Here is a 21947-nt window from a genome sequence, read left to right on the forward strand (position 1 = left end):
CGCACTGTGACTCACAGCAATGGTCCCGGGTCAGCCCTGACTTTGTGTTAAACTAATCTTAAAGTAATAATGGTATTTCTAACCACTGATATACCACAACTTTATCCTTTCAACAGCTGCGGACCTAGCTGCTATCATATATTTATATAGAGATCCTCCAGCTTCCAACTGTATTACCCTTCAAGGACCTGCAGTTCAAAAAAGTGCCCCCCTGACAGCCAAACCCATCTGTTCTCTGATTGGATTGTTACATTTGTGATTGACATGACATTGACCAATCAGATGAAAGGAAGAAAAATAGGGTCAAAATTCGTACTTGTAACTTGCAGGGTTTTTTTTGGGTAAGTCCACACACAAATTCTTTTTACACATACAAATCTTTTTTACGCACGCACAAATTCTTTTTACACATACAAATCTTTTTTACACACACACAAATCTTTTTTACACACACACAAATCTTTTTTACACATACAAATCTTTTTTACACACACACAAATTCTTTTTACACATACAAATCTTTCTTACACACACACAAATTCTTTTTACACATACAAATCTTTTTTACACACACAAATCTTTTTTACACACACACAAATTCTTTTTACACATACAAATCCTGATTTACAAGTACAAAATATTTATGACCACATAGTTTACCACCTGAGTAAATGTCAAGCTCTCCCAAGTACCACTATGAAAGCATGAAACTCAAAAATCTTACAACACAAAATTAGTTTTAGTAAATTAGTATCTGCAGTAAAGATTTTTTAATATATTGTTTACATTGTACCATAGGCAAAGTTGCATCAATTTTTTTATTCATATTTTGTACATTTGTACATTTCAAGGACTCTTCTATTTTTGGAGTGTATTTTATGTATCTGTATTATATTATACATACACATTAAAAGTGAATCTCTGTCCAAAAAATGCTCTCAGTTTACTTCTTACTCACTATGATCATCATTCATAATTTTCCCCAAGTAATTAAGGTTAGGATATGTTTGGTTTTTTTTATTCCAATCCATTCTTCTTTTGCAGCATTTAAATAACCTTTATGAGATTTGATGGTTTTGTTACAGATCTTTCAAAAAAGTGTTTTGCTTTTCTTTCACAAATGTGGGGGTTGTGTTAAAATGTACAAAACAGTGATGTCATGTTTTGTGACCAGGACCCAGGCACAGAGAGACTTGATGAATTTAAGAATCTTATGATTTAATCAAGAAATTTGCAGACTTGCACAGAGATGGTAAAATTATGATAACTGATAACGGAGACGAAGACAACAGACAACCAGGACAGGGAGGAACAGGGGTTTAAATGCACCAAGGAGACAGTCAGAGAGAACTCAGGACAACTGGACACATTTAAGAATGCAGGGACTGACAGAGACAGGGAAGAAGTCTCATCATGATGAGTAAAGTTCATCTTGCCTGGCTGGGCAGCTCTCTGGGTGCTCAGCACCCCCAAAGCGCTGATCCTAGAATCGCCCCTGGGTCAGTCAAAAAGGAAGTTGTGACTGCAGCAAGTTTAGACACAGTTTCACTCCTTCCTCCTCTTAGTTAATTTACGCCGAAGGGTGATTTTTGAACACATACATATAGCAAAAGATTTTTTTAAATCAAGTAAACACGATAATTTCATATTTACTCCCATTCCCACAATAGTTACATTGCACATAACAATTGATTGACTGATTGATGCTCATCACCAGCTCATAAAGTACACGACCAACTATATATTGTTTAATCTAAGAAAGCATTGCATTGATAGGATATTTGAGATACTGACCAGTACACAAGGAGTAAATGTGAAGAAACTTGATTAAGTTGTTCAGTGCATTAATTCCTATATATAATTTAATTAGTTAAATCCTAATTAGTGACTGCAGAAGATATATCAGGTCAAAAAGTAGGATTAACTTTTTTCTGTATAAATACCAGGAGAGAAGAGCCTCTTTACTGGTCAACAAAGGCTTCATGGTCTTCCCAGTAGCTGAATACAAATCAAAGCTTTCAAAGGCAAATAGATGAATCTGGACTACTTTGAAGAAGCGATAGACTTAGCTTTTCATGATGACAGTGCCATTTCGTGTCGCATACTTCATTCTCTATTGTTCTATTTCCTTTCTTAACCATTCAGCAATTTTTCCTCTTACAGTTGAATAAATGTACAATGTGTCCCAATAACACCAGGAGAGAAGGTTCATCTGCACAACACTATTTCAGAGTCAAAACAAATAAAAAGTCATTTCAATGAAACATTAAAAGAAGGCTGACTGGAAATAAACAATAGCTTGCTGCAGAGTCCAAAAAGACAGAAGATCAAGTGGCAATCTAAAGAATTATAAAGAAAAGTGAAAAAAGAAACATGAGTACAGGGCTCAGGAGATACAGGAGGGGAAGACACATGTGCAAATCACAATTTCATCATAACTTCAAACTGTCACATTAAAAGCTATTATATTAATTATAAAATGTGATTTTCATACAGCCAATTTGCTGTCATGATTTATGTTTCTGTAACTCAAGCTTTCTAATCATCCTGTTTGAATCTATAACTTGGCTTTATTCTGTGTTGCATCACAACTCAGATGAGTTTTGAAGAAATCCCGGATCTTCTTCCACAGGTGGATCTCAGCTGCTATGTGGGCCTTGAGCTCCCCTCCCCACAGGACTGGCTTGCCTACACCTGCATGGAAGCTGGAGGGGCAGTGGGGTGCATAAGGTGGCTCCAACATGTGTCCAGCTCCAGGGTAAAAAACAGTCTCAAAGTTCTCCTTCCCATGATGCTTAAGTCTCACCACCATTTCATCCATGTAGGCTTTGCTGTCCCAGCTGAGGTCGTCCTCTACAGCCGCAAAAAGAAAATGGGTCTTGGCTCGTTCAATGGGGATGAGGCTGCCCTTGTTCTTCTCTGCCAGGGGATCTTCAAGAGCATCCTTTACAATGACTGCACCCGATTCAGTGGGAATAAACTTGCTTTCGTCATACAGTAATGATGACAGGATCTGCCGTTTCTTGTAGTAGAGAGGAGTGACCACATTGGCATTACAGGCATTGATGCACACTATGGCCTCGACACCTGGCACAAAAGCAGCGAGTGACAGTCCGATATTTGCTCCCTTGCATCTTGACATTATGCCAACTCCTTTACTGCCCACCTGTGAAAAACACACAAAAATTCAAAGGTGATAAAACATTTGGAGTCAAGGGCTGACTTCACTTGTCATTATTTTTATTTTTGTTGCAGATTGGTGTATATTGCCATTAGTGACACATTCACATATGCACAGTGAAGCACTGTGAACCTTCATGATTCCAATAAATAAAAGAAGAAAATGGCATTGTCGCTAAACAGGAAAAAAATTAAGAAATTATTAGCTACCTGATGCTAATAGTCAGTTGTGTACCTCATTTGCTGGATAACAGCCTGCAGTCACTTTTTGTGGTTTTCAAAAAGTCTCTCACTTCTCCTGAGCAATCCCAGCCCATTAATCTTTGGTGAATCTCTCAAACGCCTCCAGATTTGATGGGCTTCTATCATGGACATTTTTCTTCACTTCACGCTCCCATTTTGAATGGGATTCAAATCAGGTCTTTGTGCAGGTCAGTCAGTGATGTTCAATTTGGTGTTCTGGCCATAGTTCTTTGCAAGAAGAGATGTATGTTTTGGGTTGTTTGATGGCTCAGACTGAGTTTTGATACGGATTGCTTGAGGTTTTCCTTTAAATCTTTGCATATCCTTCTTTTAATGATTCATCTCACCTTGATTCCAGTTCCAGATATTCCCACAGCATAATAGCATTATTATTATTATTTGGGGGCTGGTGTTCTTTGGGTTGTATGCCTCTCCCCTTTTTCTCCAAACATAACCAAGTGTCTCAAAGAGCTCCAGTTGTTGTCTCATCTGACCAAAGGATGTGCTTCCAGTATGCATTATTTTTTTCCATGTTGTCCTTAGCATACTTCAGTCTGGTTTGAAGGTGTCTCATCTGCAGAAGTGTTATTTTTTTTCTTTGTTTGTTTGCTCTAGTGATTGTCTTCTTTAAGACTACAATTCCAGATTTGGCTAAGTCATTCTCAAGTGTCTTGGCAGTAGTTCTGGGGTCTTTGGACACATCTCTCACTAGTTTTCTTTCCAGAATCTTGGAAATCTTTTGCTTTCTACCTCTGCCAAACTTGTTCTGTACTGTGTAACTCTCTCGGCCAAATTTCTTAAAACATCTCATCTTGAAACTTGGAAATGTTGTGATAACCATTTCTTGTTTAGTGATCTTCAACATTTTGTATTCTCAAGTCTAAATGGATTTCTTCTGTTTTTGGCATGTTACTTTCTCAAGTGACAGCTCAAACCTTTGCTGAAGTTTGAAATTGTGTATTAACTGGATGATAACCCTCAGTTTTAACTTGATTTTACAAAGTTTGAGCATTACAAAGTTAAAGCACAGCATTCCACATCAGTGGCTTCTACTATCAATAAAAAGGTCAATTTTCAGGGGGTTAATAATATTGACCCTGAAAATTATTATTTGTTGGAAATAAATCACAACTGTGTGATAATAGAAATAATTCATGCTTTCTAAAGAAAATGGTAAATGGCCTGTATTTGTATAGCACTTTACTTAGTCCTCAAGGACCCCAAAGCGCTTTACACTACATTCAGTCATTTACGCACACTGACCACCACCAATAGGCAACGGGTGAAGTGTCTTGCCCAAGGACACAATGACCGAGACTGTCCAAGCCGGGGCTTGAACCGGCAACCTTCCGATTACAAGACGAACTGCCAACTCTTGAGCCATGATCGCCCCATAAAGAAAAATAGTGTGATTAAAAAAAATACTATGTTGTAAAGCTTTATGCTCTCTGAAACGTATTCAGTTATCTGAATTAATGCAAATGAGAATATTTCTTAACTGCAGCCCTTCCCCCTTAAGTTGAGTCAAATCGCCATTAGCTACAGGAATACAGCAGATATTCCACCTGGGATCTACAAATTTACTCTCTGAGAGTACACAGCTTACAAAGACATAACCTTCCCTTTAGTATGAAACATCTTTCTGCAGTCTGTGTGCACTAGAGCGACTCACCTTTGGTTGCTGTTTTAAGAAATTCATTGCTTCTTCAAAGTGGTCCAGATGCATCTCTGTGAAATTGTCACCCTTCTTATCGTACACCGCCTTTGAGAGAACCACAAAGCCTTTGTTAGCCAGTAGACTGGGTCTTGCCTCAGATATTGAGGTGGGCAATTCCAACACAGCAGGAAAAGGACCTTTTCCTGGAAGAAAGAAAAAAGGTTCTCGTCAGCAGCAGGTCACATTTTAAATTTTATTCTTAATGTCTATACAGTCTTGAAACGTAGATCTGTTCTCTGCTACAACCAACATATGTTTTATTATGATATGACTAATTAAATAACTCAACAATAGAAAGCCAATACCCAGGTCAACTGTCACAGCCACAACTGAATAAAAGTCCACATAAAAGTGGGCAAAGCTTTTTGCCCACTATAGAATCAAGTTTTTATTGATTAATTTCTTCATGAATAACACTGATATGGTTAGACATTGATTCCAGTGTCCATGACAATTTGGCTTAAAATAAATGGAAAGATATTAAGGGGAAGCTAAGTTATAAAGATCAGTTTTTAGCAGTCATTTAGAACAAATAACAGAGTCAGCCGACCTGAATGACCGAGGAAGGCTGTTCACCAATCCACCAACCTCAAAAGTACCATCACCACTGGTTTAAAAATCAAAGCAAGGTAGCTTTATAGGTTAGTCATCGAGTTTTAAAGTGGATTTAGAATTTCACTGGAAGCCACAGAAGGGATCCAAAATAGGTGTAATATGTGACCACCACCTATTTTTGTTAGCAGTCTTTCTAGCAAGTCTTGCTGTGTTCTGCACTAATTTGATATGAGCTTTGGACGACTGCGAAATGCACCTGAAATGTGAATTGCAATAATCAAGGTGTGAGAATATTGAGATGTGAATTAGAAGTTTCAGATGAATGACACTAAAGGTTTAATTTCAACAATTCTGATTTATAAGCTGGTTAATATTACATGAACTAAAATGAAGACAGAAAGTTTGGAACCACCTCCAGTACCTGGAGGAGTGAACAGGACTCCACGGATGTTTCCTTCATTGACGGGGACCCTGGTGACCCCATCTCTCATCAGAAGCCTCTCATTTGTCATCTCTGCCAGTAATCTGCCCTCCTCCTCATGCACAAAAAACGTCACCACCTGGGGGTTTATGCAATTTGTCTTTTGATATTTTTTGTGCATGGTATGTGGCCTCATGGAACACAGCAGACCCATGGGTTCTACTCCAAAGTAGCTCCCACCTAGCGAGGGGTCTCTTTTCAGGTCGACCTCCCCATTGCTGTCTGCCCTGTAGGTAGCCGAGGAGCTGAACACCACTCCCTTGTCATCAGTTGATTTGGCTCTCATGCTGACAACCTGCCTTGGCCTCAGCCCGGCCACCTTCACCTGAATGGGCTCATCAAACATACATTTGACGCTCGGCAGCAGTTTCAATCTGACTTGAGAGGACATCTTTTCTGAAAATGAGAAAAATTGGAGTCCATGAATGTAACATAAAAAGACCCTTTTCAAAATAAATTTGCAAGAAGATTTAAAATGGGACAAGGTGAGATAGAAAATTGGAGACCCATCCATATTACATATTGTTTTATGTTTTCAGACAAACAGAGGGACAGATAAAGACTCAAGGGTGCCATTACTAACATCCAGTGTTTAAAACAATCCACTGTTCCAGTTTGCACCAGAGCGTATGAAATCCTTTGCACCACACTCTATTCAAATATGTATTATTAGTTTTTGGTAGCTGGGGATCCGTTGACGGAGATGCTGGACAGACCTGGCACATTTAACATATAGTGAGGGTGCTCTGGGAACGCCTGGCACAGGCCTAGTTCTGCAAGATCTTCAACAACTCACAACTCACAAGGTGGTTGCCCTGAACCAAATGGTGGACACCAGAGGTGAAGGGAGCCACCAGGCTGAAGAAGGAGTCCTATCCGGCTTGGTTAGCATGTGGGACTTTGGGTGCAGTGACTTAAGCAAAAACTCGTGTATGGGAGGAGTTCAGAGAGGCCATGGATAAAGACTTTTAGACTGCCTTGAAGAGATTCTGGCAAACCTTCAGCCGACTCAGGAGGGGAAAGCAGTGCTGTACCTGCGCTGTGTATAGTGTGTGTGTGTGTGTGTGTGTGTGGGTGGGGGGCTGCTGTTTTCGACTAAGAACATTGTCGGATGGTGGAAGGAATAATTTGAGGACCTCCTGAATCCCCATTGCTAGGGGCCATTCAATCTTTATACCCTAACCCTCCTAGTTTCAATAGGAATTAAGAGGGTCAGCAACAGCTCTTTGGGTGGAACTGTCATATGGTGTTCACTCTCTCTGCGGTAGAGTATCACTTCCTGTTCCAACACACAGTGGTGTTTTTATGTAGCCTTACCTGCATAGCAATTTAATTAAAAACCTTTAGATATCTTCTTATTTCATAGTGTGATCTTCACGTGCTTCATTCGAAGCATACTCTCTGTGTACTCACTTGCTAATTTATAGCCAAAGTATTCACTCACTGTTTCTTTACTGTTTCGCTAGCTTAGCTTAGCTCATAGCCGACTTGCCAGCAGCATGGCCTCTTCACCTGTCCCTCCTGCACTTTCCTGCCCATTGTGTCAGGTGTTCAGTTTCTCTTCGCCTCCTTTAGCAGTAATGATACTTGTAATAAATGTAGCCTATTTGCAGCTCTGGAGGCCAGGATCACTGAATTGGAGACTCGGCTCCGCACTCTTGAAAAACCTTGAGATAGCCAGGCCCCTGTGGGCCCTGCTAGCTGTCCCCAGACCATACATGCCAACGCTCCCGATTTTTCCATGAGAATCCCGAATTTCAGTGCCCCTCCCGAAAATTTCCTGGAGTCACCATAATCCTGAATTTCTCCCGATTTTCCACCCGGACATCAAAATTGAAAAACTATATCCCAGATTGGCCCAGCCAATTCCAGTTTCCAACAATGGCTACTACTACTGCAGCTACTTAGTTTTAATATTACTTTTATTACTCTTTCTGGGTCGCAAAATAAACTTTTAACAAATTTTCAGGTGAGAATGTAGCTGTGTAAACTTCAAATATCTGAGCCGGATAAAGATGTTTATTGTGTGGCTTTTTTCAGTGTTTTATTTGTTAGTGAGTAAATCGGTTTGGCTGAGATTAAAATTATTAGATTAGCTTAGATTAAATAAAACTTTATTAATCCCTCAGGTGGGTTCCTCCAGGGTTTTCACACAGCTGAATAAACGTCAAACAGAAAACTGATTAAAGAGAAGTGTGAGATTGTCGAAAATGTACGCCAGTGTCCGGTTATATTTTAGATAGCAAGTAGCAGACAGCAGAGTTTCACTCCACCGAGCGAGCTCGTGACGTAATTCCAAAGGCTAGACCGTCCAGTTTCATAGTCACTCATTTCCAGTCTACCCAGCTTTCGGAGGACCCGGCCCACTTAGACTGCGAAGGCCGGGTCCTCAGGTGGACGCAGCCTCTGAATTGAGACACCCCCGCTGTTTCAGGCCAGACAATAATATGTGACATTTAACTTATTTTATCTGATAAATAAACACTGTAAAATTCAAGTTTTTTGTATATATATGTATATGTACACCCCCCAACAGCCCTTTTGAATGTCTCCCTAATTCTGAGGTCTCAAGGTTGGCAAGTATGCCCCAGACAGACTGCCCTGAGCAGCCGTGGAAACAGGATGTCTGGGTGACTGTGAGGAAGAAGCATAGTCTTAAACAGAAGCACCAGGTACACCACCAACCGGTTCATGTCCCTAACCATTTTTCCCAACACGGCAACACACCCGCTTGGAATCAAACTCTGGTAATTAGCAATTCTGTTCTGAGACATGTGAAGCTAAAGACACCAGCAACCATAGTCAATTGTCTTCCAGGGGCCAGAGCAGGCGACATTGGTGGAAATTTAAAACTGCTGGCTAAGGGTAAACGTAAATTCAGTAAAATTATAATTCACGTTGGCAGTCTTGGTGTTCCCCTGGAGAAGCTGGAGGAGGTCGCTGGGGAGAGGGAGGTCTGGGCTTCTCTGCTTAGGTTGCTGCCCCTGTGACTCGGTCCCGGATAAGCTAAAGGAGATGAATAAAAGGATGGATGGATATTATTAGCAAGCAACCAACCACGCAACAAGTGCCCACTGTACTCTCAATCGATTCAACAAGCTGTTAATATTAGATCCATTTGTCACAGCTGGCGAGGCAGGCCGTGTGGAGGTAAAGTGAGGACCCAAGTGCAGGCAAAGGTTGGTATGAGGAATAAGTTTATTTAAGATGGAGATGGCGAGGGCAGGAACTAAGAAATAACTAAACTGGGAAAACCTAAATACCTGAAACTGAAAACAAAATTCACGGAGTAACATGCAAAGGAAAACAGGAAGGACCATGGAGGAAACACAGGGAGACTGGGGGTAGACATCACAGACGGACCAGCAACAAGCAGAAGAAAGCACAGGGCTTATATACACAGAGGAGTAATCAGTCCAAAAACAAAACATCCACAAAAAAACACCGGACCACAGGGAGCAGTTCATAAGTGGTTCCTGGAGGCCAACCCGGAGGACGGCAACACAGGAGTCTATAACAGGGTAGTTCAGGGGGCCGACCAGGAGGCCAGCAGCACAAAGGTCCAAAACAGTTCCGTTCAGGAGGCCGACTGCGTGGAAGGCAGCAGCAGCGACACAGTTCGGGAGGCCAGCCACGTGGAAGATGACGGCGATAGAGCAGGTCCGAAGGCTGTCCATGCTGGTGAAGCAGTCCAGTCAGTGGCCTGAAAGGTGGCCGCCGATGCCGAGCCAGACGTGGATGAGGTGGTGGCATGGCAACCGCAGGACCAGACGAGGCAGGATCAGACGAGGCAGGACCAGATGAGGGCGTGGCAGCTACAGCCGACGAAGCTGGACCTGATGGTGGTATGGCTGCCACAGAGGATGAAGCAGATGGAGGCGCTGATGGCAGAAGCGGTGAACGGGCCCCTCGGACCCTCCAGTGGAGACAGGCTGCTGAACAGGCCCCTTGGACCCTTCAGCAGAGAGAGGCTGCTGAACAGGCCCCTCGGACCCTCGAGCAGAGACAGGCTGCTGGCCGGGCTCTCCAGAACCCCCAGCGGATGAGGCAGACGGCGACGTGGAAGCCACGGAGTGCTGGATTGGCTCAGTCGAGCCTCCAGCAGGAGCTGATGCAGGGCCAGAAGGTATTGAGACCCCTCGCTGAATATGTAGCTGAGTGGCAGACTGGATGGGCGACAGAGCTATGGGGACTGAAGTGAGGGCGACAGAGCCACTGGGGACTGAACTGAGGGCGACAGAGCCACTGGGGCAGGGCTCTAGAGTGCGACCAATTTGGTTGCAAATGTGACCAAATTTTTCAGTGGTGCGACTAAAAAAAAAAAATTTGGTCGCAAATATTTTCAGGTAACAAAAAAAAAAAAAAAAAAAAATTCTCTGCAACTCTCCGTGTGGTCAACAACAGACACACATTATGCCCCTATCGTGGACTAAACCAATCAGAGAAAGTCAGGGCGGGACCTCTCTGATTGGCCGTGGTCCAGTTGAAAGTGCAGGTGGAAGAGAGAGGTGAGTAGCTTGAATAAAGCGATATCAATTCATTAACGGATTCCACACAAAGACGTAAACACAGAGCGGACCCGACGCATCAGAATCAACTTTGTCTTTCTCGGCTTTCTCACCCCACGGCCCGAACACGGACACGCTGTCGGAGCTTAGCGATTCTGATGCGTCGGGTCCGCTGTGTTTCCGTCCTTTTTTGCGCTAGATTCTGAGCTGCAGGTTTTGTCTCTCCAACCAAAATTCGCCGAGCCAGCAACAAAAGAAGCAGCAAACCACGCTCACATTTGATCAATGTCGTCATGAATTCCCTCTGAGTTTTTTGCGTTTTGCTTCCACCACGATAAAAATCACACTTCATGCACAGCTCTCTCTCTCTCTGTACTTCAAGAACAGTTTCCGTCTCAAATCTCTGTTTTCTGCATTATACAGTCTCTTATTACCCACCAGTCTACCGTTGTTTACAGCGCTGTCGGCCGCTGTCATTTTCTTTTCTTTTTTCACTTAAATGACCTCGGACAAGAAAGCCTAATTTCTGCTGTTCAATACTGAAGAAATTTAAACTTAAAATTATGCAAAATTGCAGAATATTGCAGAATATTTTAAGGTTATCTGCTATAAAACGCCAGACCAGGAAAATCTCCTTCATGTTTTTCTGTGTTTTATTCTCAGTTACTTTGACACAAGGCATCTGCTGTGATGTTCACAATTCTGATGAAGTCTCATGTGTATCAGTACTGATAAATGATCAGAATTATAATATTTCTGACTGTCTGAGGCTAAATTGAATCAAATCAGGACTTTCAGAACCAGAATCGAATGGATTATAGAAATCAGTGATGATACCCAGCCCCAGTGAGCAGCCTAGGCCTGACAGAAGTGGATGTAGCTGTGGATAATAAGAAAAGATGAAAAGAACTATTTGTTAGATTTGTATTGTTTATTGTCATTTATGCTTAGAAATATTTACTCATATATGCTTAGAAGTATATAATCATTTGTAGATTGAAAGAATGTCTCATCCTAGGAGGCCTGTAACAACTCTGTGTAGCATGAAGAGGGGAGTGCGTTCACTCCTCTTCAGAGTGTTCTGGCATAGATCACACACCTCCTAGGAGAGGTTGTATCTTCTCTTGCTGATATATGGTATAGCAAACATACGTATATCTGTTTGAGTCTAAGAGCCTTTTTGTTTAGATGGACCGCTAGACTCCTGGCACCAGCTTTGGGAGTCTTCACGGGGTCATATCCCCACACCACACACACACACACACACACACACACACACGCTTACACAAAATCACAGGCAAGGTACTCTTTGTGTGTATGTATACGTCATATGTTAAAGAACCTATGCATATTCATGTAACCACAATAAAAGAGCAGTGTTACGGGGAGAGCGGACGAGAGCAACTGGGGTCAAGCGAAGGAACGGCGCCTGTCCAGTTCTCTCCCGTGCACGTGAAACATAAAGAATGTTGCCTACTTCGTGTCTTGCTTGCTGTGTAATTACATTGCCTTCAACGTTCCAGCGGATAGGTTCAAGCTACAAACCTATCATTAATTGGTCCTTCGAGCGGATCCCTGAGTCGGCATTCACCGAGAGAGAACCCTGACGCCAGCGAAACGTGAGAATTTGTCACCGGCCGGTGGATTAGCTGTCTGTTTTCTCTCTTCGATGAGTGACGATCGGGCGGGATCCGAGGCTGATATTACACGCTAAGCAACACCAAGTAAGTTCAAAGAGAACGACTAAGAGATTACAGTAGCGCTGGTTCACGCGAAAGCACGGTTGCGCGGCTTGCATCGCTGACCTTAGCCGTGCGGTTTCACGCAGGCTTATAAAAAAGAGAGCGACGGCTCCTTAATTGTAACTGCCGCAGCGGTTTTTCACGCGGGCCTATGCCGTGCGGTTTCACGCAGGCAGGTGCAGCTCAGTGACTGCGCGGGTACACGCGAGTCCAGGAGCTCAACGGCCGTCTTGGGTTCACGAGGCTGGGGAAAGTTATAGGCCTATTTTGTGTTGTTGGTGTTGTGTTGAGTGTGTTTGTGTGAATGACTGCGGAGTAGAACACGTGGTTTGTGACGCTGACTGTTGTTGTTATCATGGGTTCCTAAGCAACCAAGAGTGCATCAGAGGGTGACAGACTGGACTTCGCTGCTGGCAGCGCAAAGTATTTAAACAAAGAGAGCAATGGCTCCTTAGCTGCGCTGGGTTCATTTAAAGCACGGTCGCTGGTTTCACGCGGACCTGAGCCCTGCGGTTAATCGCAGGCTTATAAATGGAAGAGATTAAGTTTTCAGAAAACACAGCAGCCTTGAAGAGCGTGTGGAGAAGGCCAGCCCACATCAGCAGCAGTTAAGCTATGCTGTGGTGAATGGCTTTCCCCACCCGATGCTGACACAAAATGTTTAGATGATTCTTTAGATTGCCCTGATCAACAACAGCCTGTGCTCCAGACCATTACTTTAACCAGTTGTTAACAGTAATCTGCATTAAGCTTAAGGTTGCTCAAATTCAGTACAATGACATATGAGATGAAGTAAAATAGATAATATTTTACCTAATTACGTGCATAGAGGCACTTGACCTGTTTGAAAACTGTCATCCTAATATGAGCCATTGTTGAGATATAGAGCACACCTATGAAAACAACTATTATGCTGAACCCTGTGTGAAGCAGCTGAAAACTACATGATGGAGAAGCTGAAAATGTAAGTCTTTGCCGCTGTGGGCAAAGCACCCAACCACTGTGTGAGGTTGCGTTGCGGTCTCTTCTGAGCTGATGAGCAAGCTACACATTATCAGATCGGGAGCTGGCTGAGAACTCATCAAAGAGAGGGAAACAAAACTATGATAATTATGATAACTGGAGTGTGCAGCGTTTCCGTGAGTTCTTTCAGATGCGCAGCAGTTTTCCTGGATCTTGACTCATGTGTGTAGAGTGTTCATAGCATCAGCATCATGTTTTTGTTTATTTGCTTTGTTGGGTTGAAAAATAATTAAATAAAACTTGTGATCATACTTATGGATCACCATGGCACATGTCATCAGCCATATGATTTATTTATGCAGATGAAAAGAGTGAGTGTGAATGTGCCTGACGTCGCTGTGTGTGTGTGTGCTGTGTAAAAGTAATTGTCACAAATTGTGAGAGCGGTGATTCTGCAGGTCACCAGCTAGTGTAAAGAAAGAAAGAGTAAAAAAGAGACGAAGTTTATATTGTAGATGAAAACAATAATAGGAAAAAGGTTTTGTGTTTATCAGCCAAGAACAACTACAATCTCACTTTCTGCTTTTAAGAAAGGAGAGTTCACAAAACAGAGAGAGAGTTCTGTGTGTCGGTTAAGTAATGAGAATAATGATCAAAATGTCTCAGTGTGTCACTTGCAGGTGAGGAGCAGACCCGGATCAATTTCCCATATGCAGCGGTCGGAAGGAAATTATAGTTTAACATCATTGGAAACATTCGGGCCAAGTTTTTGGCTATTTACAGCACCATGTGTCCCTCATCCTCACAAGCGAGCTCTCACTCCTCCCTGAAGACAAGGAATGCAGTTCCAAAGAGCAATAACATGGCAGATAAAGAAACAGCAGCAAAGTCCTGAGCAAAGAGTCCCAGCAAGCAGCAGCAGTGTGGACAAACAGCAGTGGAGAAGAAGAGCAAACCATCATCCTGACTGGATGAATGGCACTGTGTTTCCAACAAGCTGCAAAGTCACTGTGCTTGTGAAAAGAACGTTTGAGGAGAACTGAGGAGACTGTTGGAGTTTGACATTTGCCACCTTTGGAGAAAATGGCAAGAAGAGACAGTGGAACACAGGACAAAGCTGAAGAAGAACTGCCGGCTGTTGGACTGTTGAAGTGGGAGAGGACAACAGAGTGAGAGGAGGTAAGGACACAGAGGAAAGCTGGTGTTTAATGTGGGAAATCAAAATTTGGGTTAGCAAACCTGGGGAAAAGAAAACTGACTGCTTAAGTGGAAAATTGTGAAGGAATCTGAAACACTGCAAAAAGAAACATATACAAAATCACACACACAAGCAGAACATGCATTAACCCTACTAACACAAACACAAGAGAGCCCATGAAGATTAGGCAGCATCTTGAGCATGTGAGTCTGTTTATCATCTTGTCCAAGTTACTTAGTGTGATGCAAAGACCAGTGGACTCATAGCACATTAGTTGAAAATGATGATCAATTAATAGCAGAGAAGTGTGTAGGAAAGGCAGCTTTAAGAACATGCCCTGCTGGAGATGCAGCTCCACAGACATTGATTAAACCTGCCTACTGACACAAACACACATGCAATGAAAATCAGCTTGTTATCTCTCATCAGTGTTAAAATAGTGTCAATTTAGCAGATGCTTGTTATCAAATGCTTAATTTATCCAATGCTGACAGTTAACTCTCTAGGTTGCAGGACAACAGTTTAATTTTTGTGGGAAAAAAAAAAAAAGATTCTGGTTTGACCAACCAGTGATCAGACAATAAATTTAGTTGTTAATATAGTAAATTGGGAGATGCTTTCTGCCCGATTGATGCAGCACAAAATATTTTACTGTATGAGGGAAATTCTATTTTTGTGATAATATTTTGAACATGCATTTCTGTTGTCCTGTCAACTTAGTGGGTTAATAGCTGATATGCAAATTAGTTGATAGTTCTTAGATTAATGAAAGGTGATTGAATTCTAGCACGAGTGAATGGGATGTGTTGGAGTTTGTTAGAATGGAGACTCTAAAACACTGAGTTTCCTGTTTTGATGTGTGAGTGAATCCTGCACCCAGATACACAACTCTGAATATATGAGAACAAACTTCTTTTGTGAAATGCATGACAACATGTCACATGTTTATGATGACAGGGAAAGAGAAAAGATGAATAAGATGGATCTGTGGCCTAAATGAGTGAAAAGTACAGTCCTGGGGATTAAAATTCATAGCTAATGAGACATGAGGCTTATGTTGTGTGTTGTGCGGCTGATGGTTGGTTTTGAATTAATCTAGCTGATGATTTTTCTTTTGTTGTGAAGTTGAGCCTGCCAATTAGTATGATGGTTTGATAAATCATGCTAATGGTATGATTTACCCTCCTGAGATGAGGAGCATGTGTCATGACTTGACGAGGTCTTTTTATTTTGACACTTTCACAGTGCACTGAAAGTTTTATTGATAATCTCTGTTTGAGCAGATCTGCACGACTACAACAGAAGCGCTTATCGACGGCGTCGTCGAGAAAATTGTTGCAAGTGAGTTTCTCCAAAAGATTACAATGGGCTCCGGAGAAAGTCACTTATATGGGACAATTAGAAAATAGGTCCCTACCCAAAAAGGATTAAGCGAGATAATCCAATATAAAGTTCTTCTTTTCTTTTGAAATGACGTCATTTTGCTGAGAAGTGGAAATGAAAATGCGACGGTAATTCCCACTGTCAGCAAAGAACGAATGAATGAATGTATGAATGAATGAGTGAGAGAAAATAAAACTGACTGACTGGTGAAAGCGGACAGAAGCTGACAGACTGACTGACGACTGTGTGAAGTTAACCCCCACCTGACAAAGGTGCAGATGAATCTATGTGTGTTTCTTTTTACAGGAGCAGAAAGATGACAGCAACATTCAAGGTTGCGTGATGATTTAACCTTTTAAATGCCACTTTCTGTGTCTGTGCATCTATCAGGGGTGTTATTCACTACCTTGTGTTGCTCACAGAGGTGACTGTGACAAAGTGTGTATACACCTGCGCAGCGCTAACATTTCTACAGCATTACACTTTTTCATGTGAGTTGATCATGTGATTTATACCAGGATAGCTGGTTGATGTTTTTCTACTACAGGATTTCTGGGTTCATGTGTGAAGAAAACTGTGTTTACAGGTTATGAGTTGGTGATGCTGTTACACTGTGTTTTTGGGGAAATGTGAAGGTTACTTTGACGATGTGAATAACATGTGAAACATTCCCTGTGTTGAAACTAGTGCCACTTCTTTCCACAGCTATAGATGGCTAACTTTATGGTCTTTTTATAGCACCTCTGGACCCTGTCAACTTGTGCCTGACCTCCAGGATTGTCCATGTGTGTTGCTGATGTTTGTTTTTTCTAAGACTGCATGTAGAGGATTCAGCAGAGACGGACAAGTAACATGAGAAAGCAGATAAGACATGCAGTGTTTATGGAATAGTTTAATATGGGGCTCATTAGCTGGCCACTACTGAGCTCCTAGTGTTAAATACATGGAGTGACTTTGCTTAAGGGAAGTCACCGATTACATTAATGTTAACGGAGTACATGGGATGATCCATGTCTGAGGCAAATTATGCCAATAATTGTAGTTTACTGATTTGAGAAAACCTGCACATGATACTTGTCCTGCTGATGCTGAATGCTTCGATGGTGTGTATGCAGGCTCCAGACAGAGCCAGTTTTTAAGCAAACTTAATATGCAAAACACACTAACATCTTTTATTGCAGGGTTATGGAGCTACTCCAGAGGGGATGCCCTGATGTTGCCTGGGACGTGATCTAGCTAACCTTTTTCTTTAAGACAGGAATCTAGGTTTGATGAGTTGACTCATGGGAGTGTCCATGCGTCAAGAGGAGGGGTCCAGAATTATAGTTACATGAAACTATCTTTTTTATGTTTTCTAAACTATGTTTTTATGATTTTTGGGTGATTAACAGTTAGTCAGCGGGTATTTAACCTATGCAAAGTGGTGCATCCATGTTCACATGAGACTTGGATGGTCCATAGATGAAGCTCACTGAACTAAAGAATGTGGTTTGATGATGGTTTACATGCTCTCCAAATAGAAATTTTTCCTCCTAGCAAGGAAATACAGGTGCAGCAGTCAGAGTATTGCTGAAAGGAATCTCCTGAGAAGTCTTCTGAGGCCCAGTGAGAAGCAAGAACCATTCCAGGCATAGCTGACAGTCCAGGCAGTGGTTGAGGTCAAAGGTTGAGCTGTTTGGGGCCCATCATGAGATCAGACTTTGGAGCCACAGCAAGGACCACGAAGCTGCGTTGGAATGAGAGCTGTGCCAAGGGGGCTTTCCAGAGGCCAACAGAGGAGATTGTGGACGACAGACGGGCACCTGAAGGAGGAGGGGAGCGTGCCAAGCTCCATCGACAGTGCAGGCGGAGTCCAAGGATGACATCATGATTCTGTGAGAAGCACAGGAGCCAGAAGCTATGGTGGTGATGACAGCAGTTTCCTAGGAACATCACCTAATGCTGTGTCACTGTACTGTGCATACGATGGCACACTGAAAACTGCTGGGATCATAGCAGCAGTAAGATAACTGGATCCAGCACCCTTTCCACAGAGGGTTTTCCTGCAGAGGATGGACAATGGAGGAGTCATAAATATCCCCCACAGGATGGAGTCCTGAAGTGAGGTGATGGGGGTTGGCAGAGGCCATAAAACTAGAGTGCTGAAGAGGTCTGCAGCTTTCACGATAGCTGAGACCCATGTTGACAAACAACAAACTCAACTGGTATGTTTGAATGTCTATTCTACATACATTTGGACTCTGGTCCTATGGACGGTGATGGAAACAACTGGAAGACACATTTATGACGCCCTGCAGAACTTAAACCACTCTGCAGAGAGACGTGAGATTTACATGTCTTGCAGAGGAGCACAACCAAGCTGGAGTGTTTTTGAAAATGTTAATTTCTCTTTTGACCATTAACAATTCATCTGTTTACTTGTAGGATGCAGGTTACCATTGAATGAGATCAATGAGAAATTGGATAACTGCTAATATATTTGTCAAACTGTGTACATTGACATATGCTGAGTATAAAATGTTTGCATTAACACTGACAGACGTGAGGTGATCATAACTGGGGACTTTTCTAGCATAATTGTCAAAAGGGGGGAAATGTTAGATTTGTATTGTTTATTGTCATTTATGCTTAGAAATATTTACTCATATATGCTTAGAAGTATATAATTATTTGTAGATTGAAAGAATGTCTCATCCTAGGAGGCCTGTAACAACTCTGTGTAGCATGAAGAGGGGAGTGCGTTCACTCCTCTTCAGAGTGTTCTGGCATAGATCACACACCTCCTAGGAGAGGTTGTATCTTCTCTTGCTGATATATGGTATAGCAAACATACGTATATCTGTTTGAGTCTAAGAGCCTTTTGTTTAGATGGACCGCTAGACTCCTGGCACCAGCTTTGGGAGTCTTCACGGGTCATATCTCGACCCTACACACACACACACACACACACACACACACACACACACGCCACACAAAATCACAGGCAAGGTACTCTTTGTGTGTATGTATACGTCATATGTTAAAGAACCTATGCATATTCATGTAACCACAATAAAAGAGCAGTGTTACGGGAGAGCGGACGAGAGCAACTGGGGTCAAGCGAAGGAACGGCGCCTGTCCAGTTCTCTCCCGTGCACGTGAAACATAAAGAATGTTGCCTACTTCGTGTCTTGCTTGCTGTGTAATTACATTGCCTTCAACGTTCCAGCGGATAGGTTCAAGCTACAAACCTATCCTATCACTATTGATAACTTTTGTGTTAAGGACTGATCCGTCTGAAATTCATAGCCAGCTCTGACACGGTGCCATCAATCTTTGAATGCTGAAAAAACAGCAGTGTATCCAGAAAACACATTATACAGTATGCTGCAATAAATGCACTGCCCAAATGTCCCCTCTCCCCACTGCCTTTCAGCAGCAGGCAGCAGCAAACAGGTCGTCAGAGGAGCCAAGATGATGATTAAGTTTAACATTTTCTACAATATTGACAAAGCAATTTAAGCTCAAGTTTGTTAGTTAATAATTTAGAAATTAATATTGTCTGTATGGACTTCCCCAAAGAAAGTGCACATGTAAAACTGCGTTGTTAAGCGATGCGGTTGAAAAATTTGAGTGCGCCTAACTTTTGTGCCGGTACGCCTAAATTTTTAAAGTTACGCGTACCGGTGCGCCCATGTCAAAAAGTTAGTCTAGAGCCCTGCACTGGGGACTGAACTGAGGGCGATTGAGCCGCAGGAGACTGAACTGCATGAGGGAGAGCACAGACATGACGGGCTGGGGAAACGGAATAAAACGCAAGAAGGGGAAACCCAATAAACTAAACAACTTAGGACCGAGAAGAATACTCCAAGAATAACAAATGAACTTAACATGATACAGAAACACAAGGAAACAAAGAACGCTGGGTCAAAATGACCCAGGACCATGAGACCATTTCAGTCAGTGGCAGTAATATTTTGCACTGGGGAGCAAATCAGCACAACAGGATCTTCCAGAGTGACACATAAACTCTCAGTGTCCTATTTTTGGTCAATTTTTAACAGCTCTTGCCCAGCCACTGTTAATGTGATACCTTTGCAGATAGATACCCTCCCATCCCCCCATACATAAAGACTTCTGTCTAGTTAAGTAAATCTTTTCTAAGTTTTCTATGTCCGGTACAATTATTAACTCAGTTGATGAACTTGAAGCAGATTTGACCACACAGCCATTTCAAAATGTAAACAGCAATTTCAAATTTCTTTTACATTGTTTAAAATTAAACTTTTAAAAACATAGATGTGGATGAGGTCAGAAGAACGAAATCCATGACATTAATGCACAGTCACAATTAATTAAAAGCTAATAAGACTTACAAAGTGGTAACACAAGCTGACTCGAAATAACAGTGAAACTTTTATTGATCTCTCAATGTGGTTCACAAATTACATTTGCTATACACGCAAAGCAGTACTTCATCCACCTCCGAATAATTCTTGTGCTTATAGGTTGTCTTTTAACAAGAAGAATATATTTTGGTAATAGCAGGACTAGAATAGAGCTAGTCTAAAACATATGATGCTTATTTAATATGCTGCACTCTGCATGCATTTCTCAGCCTACTCTAAATAATTTCCTCAGGGATGAATAAGGTATTCTGATACACCTTTCTGTACTCCTTACAGGCCAAATACCTCTTCACGAAAATAATTAATGTGGTTAAAAAGGGATATTTGGTTAAAAAGGGATATTTGGTAGCAATTAAACACTATGAAAATGCCTCACATGCATGTTATTTGTTAAAACCAAAAGTCACCAAAGAGAATGAGTCTGAAATGTTTGGCGGTTCGTGCTGTTTCTCGATGAACCTGTAACCGACCCAGAGTTTGGGCCGGTAAAACAGATTACCGGCAAAACAGGGAAATGATGAGACAGAGACGACTGGTGAAGTTTCTCTTTGCCTCGCTTCTGCCATATTTATTTACACAATCACGTGTATTTTCAATTTGCAGCACCAACATTCTCCATATGCAACAGAAATAACAACAAAACCGTCTGTATGTTCAAGCTGCAATACCACAATCTTTACATGGGTAACAAGAATACTTCACATGTAGTGACCTTCAAATCATTTACACAGCTATTCTCTCTGAATGACAATTCGAAACAATATGAAATGCATGTTCAAATACATTTTTACCTCTATTTAACCCAAATACCTATGTATTCTGATTGTTTTAACCATCATACCAGTGCTTGGTCTTAAACCAATTTAGCTTAGTAGCTCACAAATACATGAAACAGGCATGCGTATGCTGGCAGGCTTAGCTTTAGCTTTAACATTCTCAAAATCACTTTTTAAAACCAGTAAACAGTCATTCTTCACTGCCAACAGCATATTAACATTCATATTCACAATATCAGGATACAACAGGGAGCTTATTCAGCTAAACATCCTGAAATAAGTGCAAAATGAAACCAAAATGGCGCCCGTGGCTGGCTAGGCTTCGGCATTTTTCCAGTCCTTCTACTTAACAAATAAATGTAACAAATAACAGGGTTTACCCACTGATTTATACCCCCACATTTAGCTGTGTTTCTTATCAATATTTTACAACCGTTTTAATATAGTTTTACCGGTTACTAACCTGCAAAACAGGGAAATGATGAGACATTGGCTGTGTCCCAATTCAGCGTCTGCACGCTTGAAGTACGCACACTACGCGTACTACAAGTACGGGAAGTGCGGAAGTGAGAGGCTTGTGAAATGGGACGGTCTAGCCTTCGTCGCGCTGTTCAGGTTGCCTAGCAACCATGATACTAACCGCGAGAAATGTTTCATACAGCTTTGTATGACAGAAATGAAGGAGAAAGAATGTTTTGTTGGTCATTCATTTTTGTCATGACATCACTTTGATCAGTTGAGACCACAGGACTCTAAAACATGATAGTTGGGCTTCATTCCTGTACTGAACAGTCATTTTAAGATTAGTTAGTA

The 21947-nt window shown here is 41.8% G+C and overlaps 1 protein-coding gene across 3 annotated transcripts; it reads right to left on the reverse strand.

The window, feature by feature from the left end:
• Nucleotides 1-1282: 1282 nt before the first annotated feature.
• Nucleotides 1283-21659, reverse strand: LOC116326966 (acyl-coenzyme A thioesterase 5-like). 3 transcript variants are annotated; one of them, XM_039601787.1, is made up of 5 exons: nucleotides 21598-21659; nucleotides 9074-9182; nucleotides 6117-6572; nucleotides 5096-5283; nucleotides 1283-3166 (listed from the first exon to the last, which is right to left on the reverse strand). In XM_039601787.1, exons 3-5 carry the CDS (start codon nucleotides 6565-6567, stop codon nucleotides 2558-2560), a joined length of 1248 nt encoding a protein of 415 aa, XP_039457721.1. In that variant the 5' UTR covers nucleotides 6568-6572; nucleotides 9074-9182; nucleotides 21598-21659; the 3' UTR covers nucleotides 1283-2557. The 3 variants fall into 3 exon arrangements, with proteins under 3 accessions (XP_039457721.1, XP_039457723.1, XP_031604275.2); XM_039601789.1 differs by having other exon boundaries at nucleotides 6117-6567; nucleotides 21598-21653; XM_031748415.2 differs by lacking the exon at nucleotides 21598-21659 and having other exon boundaries at nucleotides 9074-9349.
• Between the last annotated feature and the right edge of the window lie 288 nt (nucleotides 21660-21947).

The sequence above is a fragment of the Oreochromis aureus genome, linkage group 18 (assembly GCF_013358895.1).
Source record: "Oreochromis aureus strain Israel breed Guangdong linkage group 18, ZZ_aureus, whole genome shotgun sequence".
NCBI lineage: Eukaryota > Metazoa > Chordata > Actinopteri > Cichliformes > Cichlidae > Oreochromis > Oreochromis aureus.

Coding starts and splice junctions, on each gene's coding strand:
- LOC116326966 (XM_039601787.1), bottom strand. CDS start 6,567: ATGTCCTCTCAAGTCAGATTGAAACTGCTGCCGAGCGTCAAATGTATG. Junction 5,284..6,116: donor AGTCCTGTTCACTCCTCCAG/GTACTGGAGGTG, acceptor TCTTTCTTCCAG/GAAAAGGTCCTTTTCCTGCT. Junction 3,167..5,095: donor TCTTAAAACAGCAACCAAAG/GTGAGTCGCTCT, acceptor TGTTTTTCACAG/GTGGGCAGTAAAGGAGTTGG.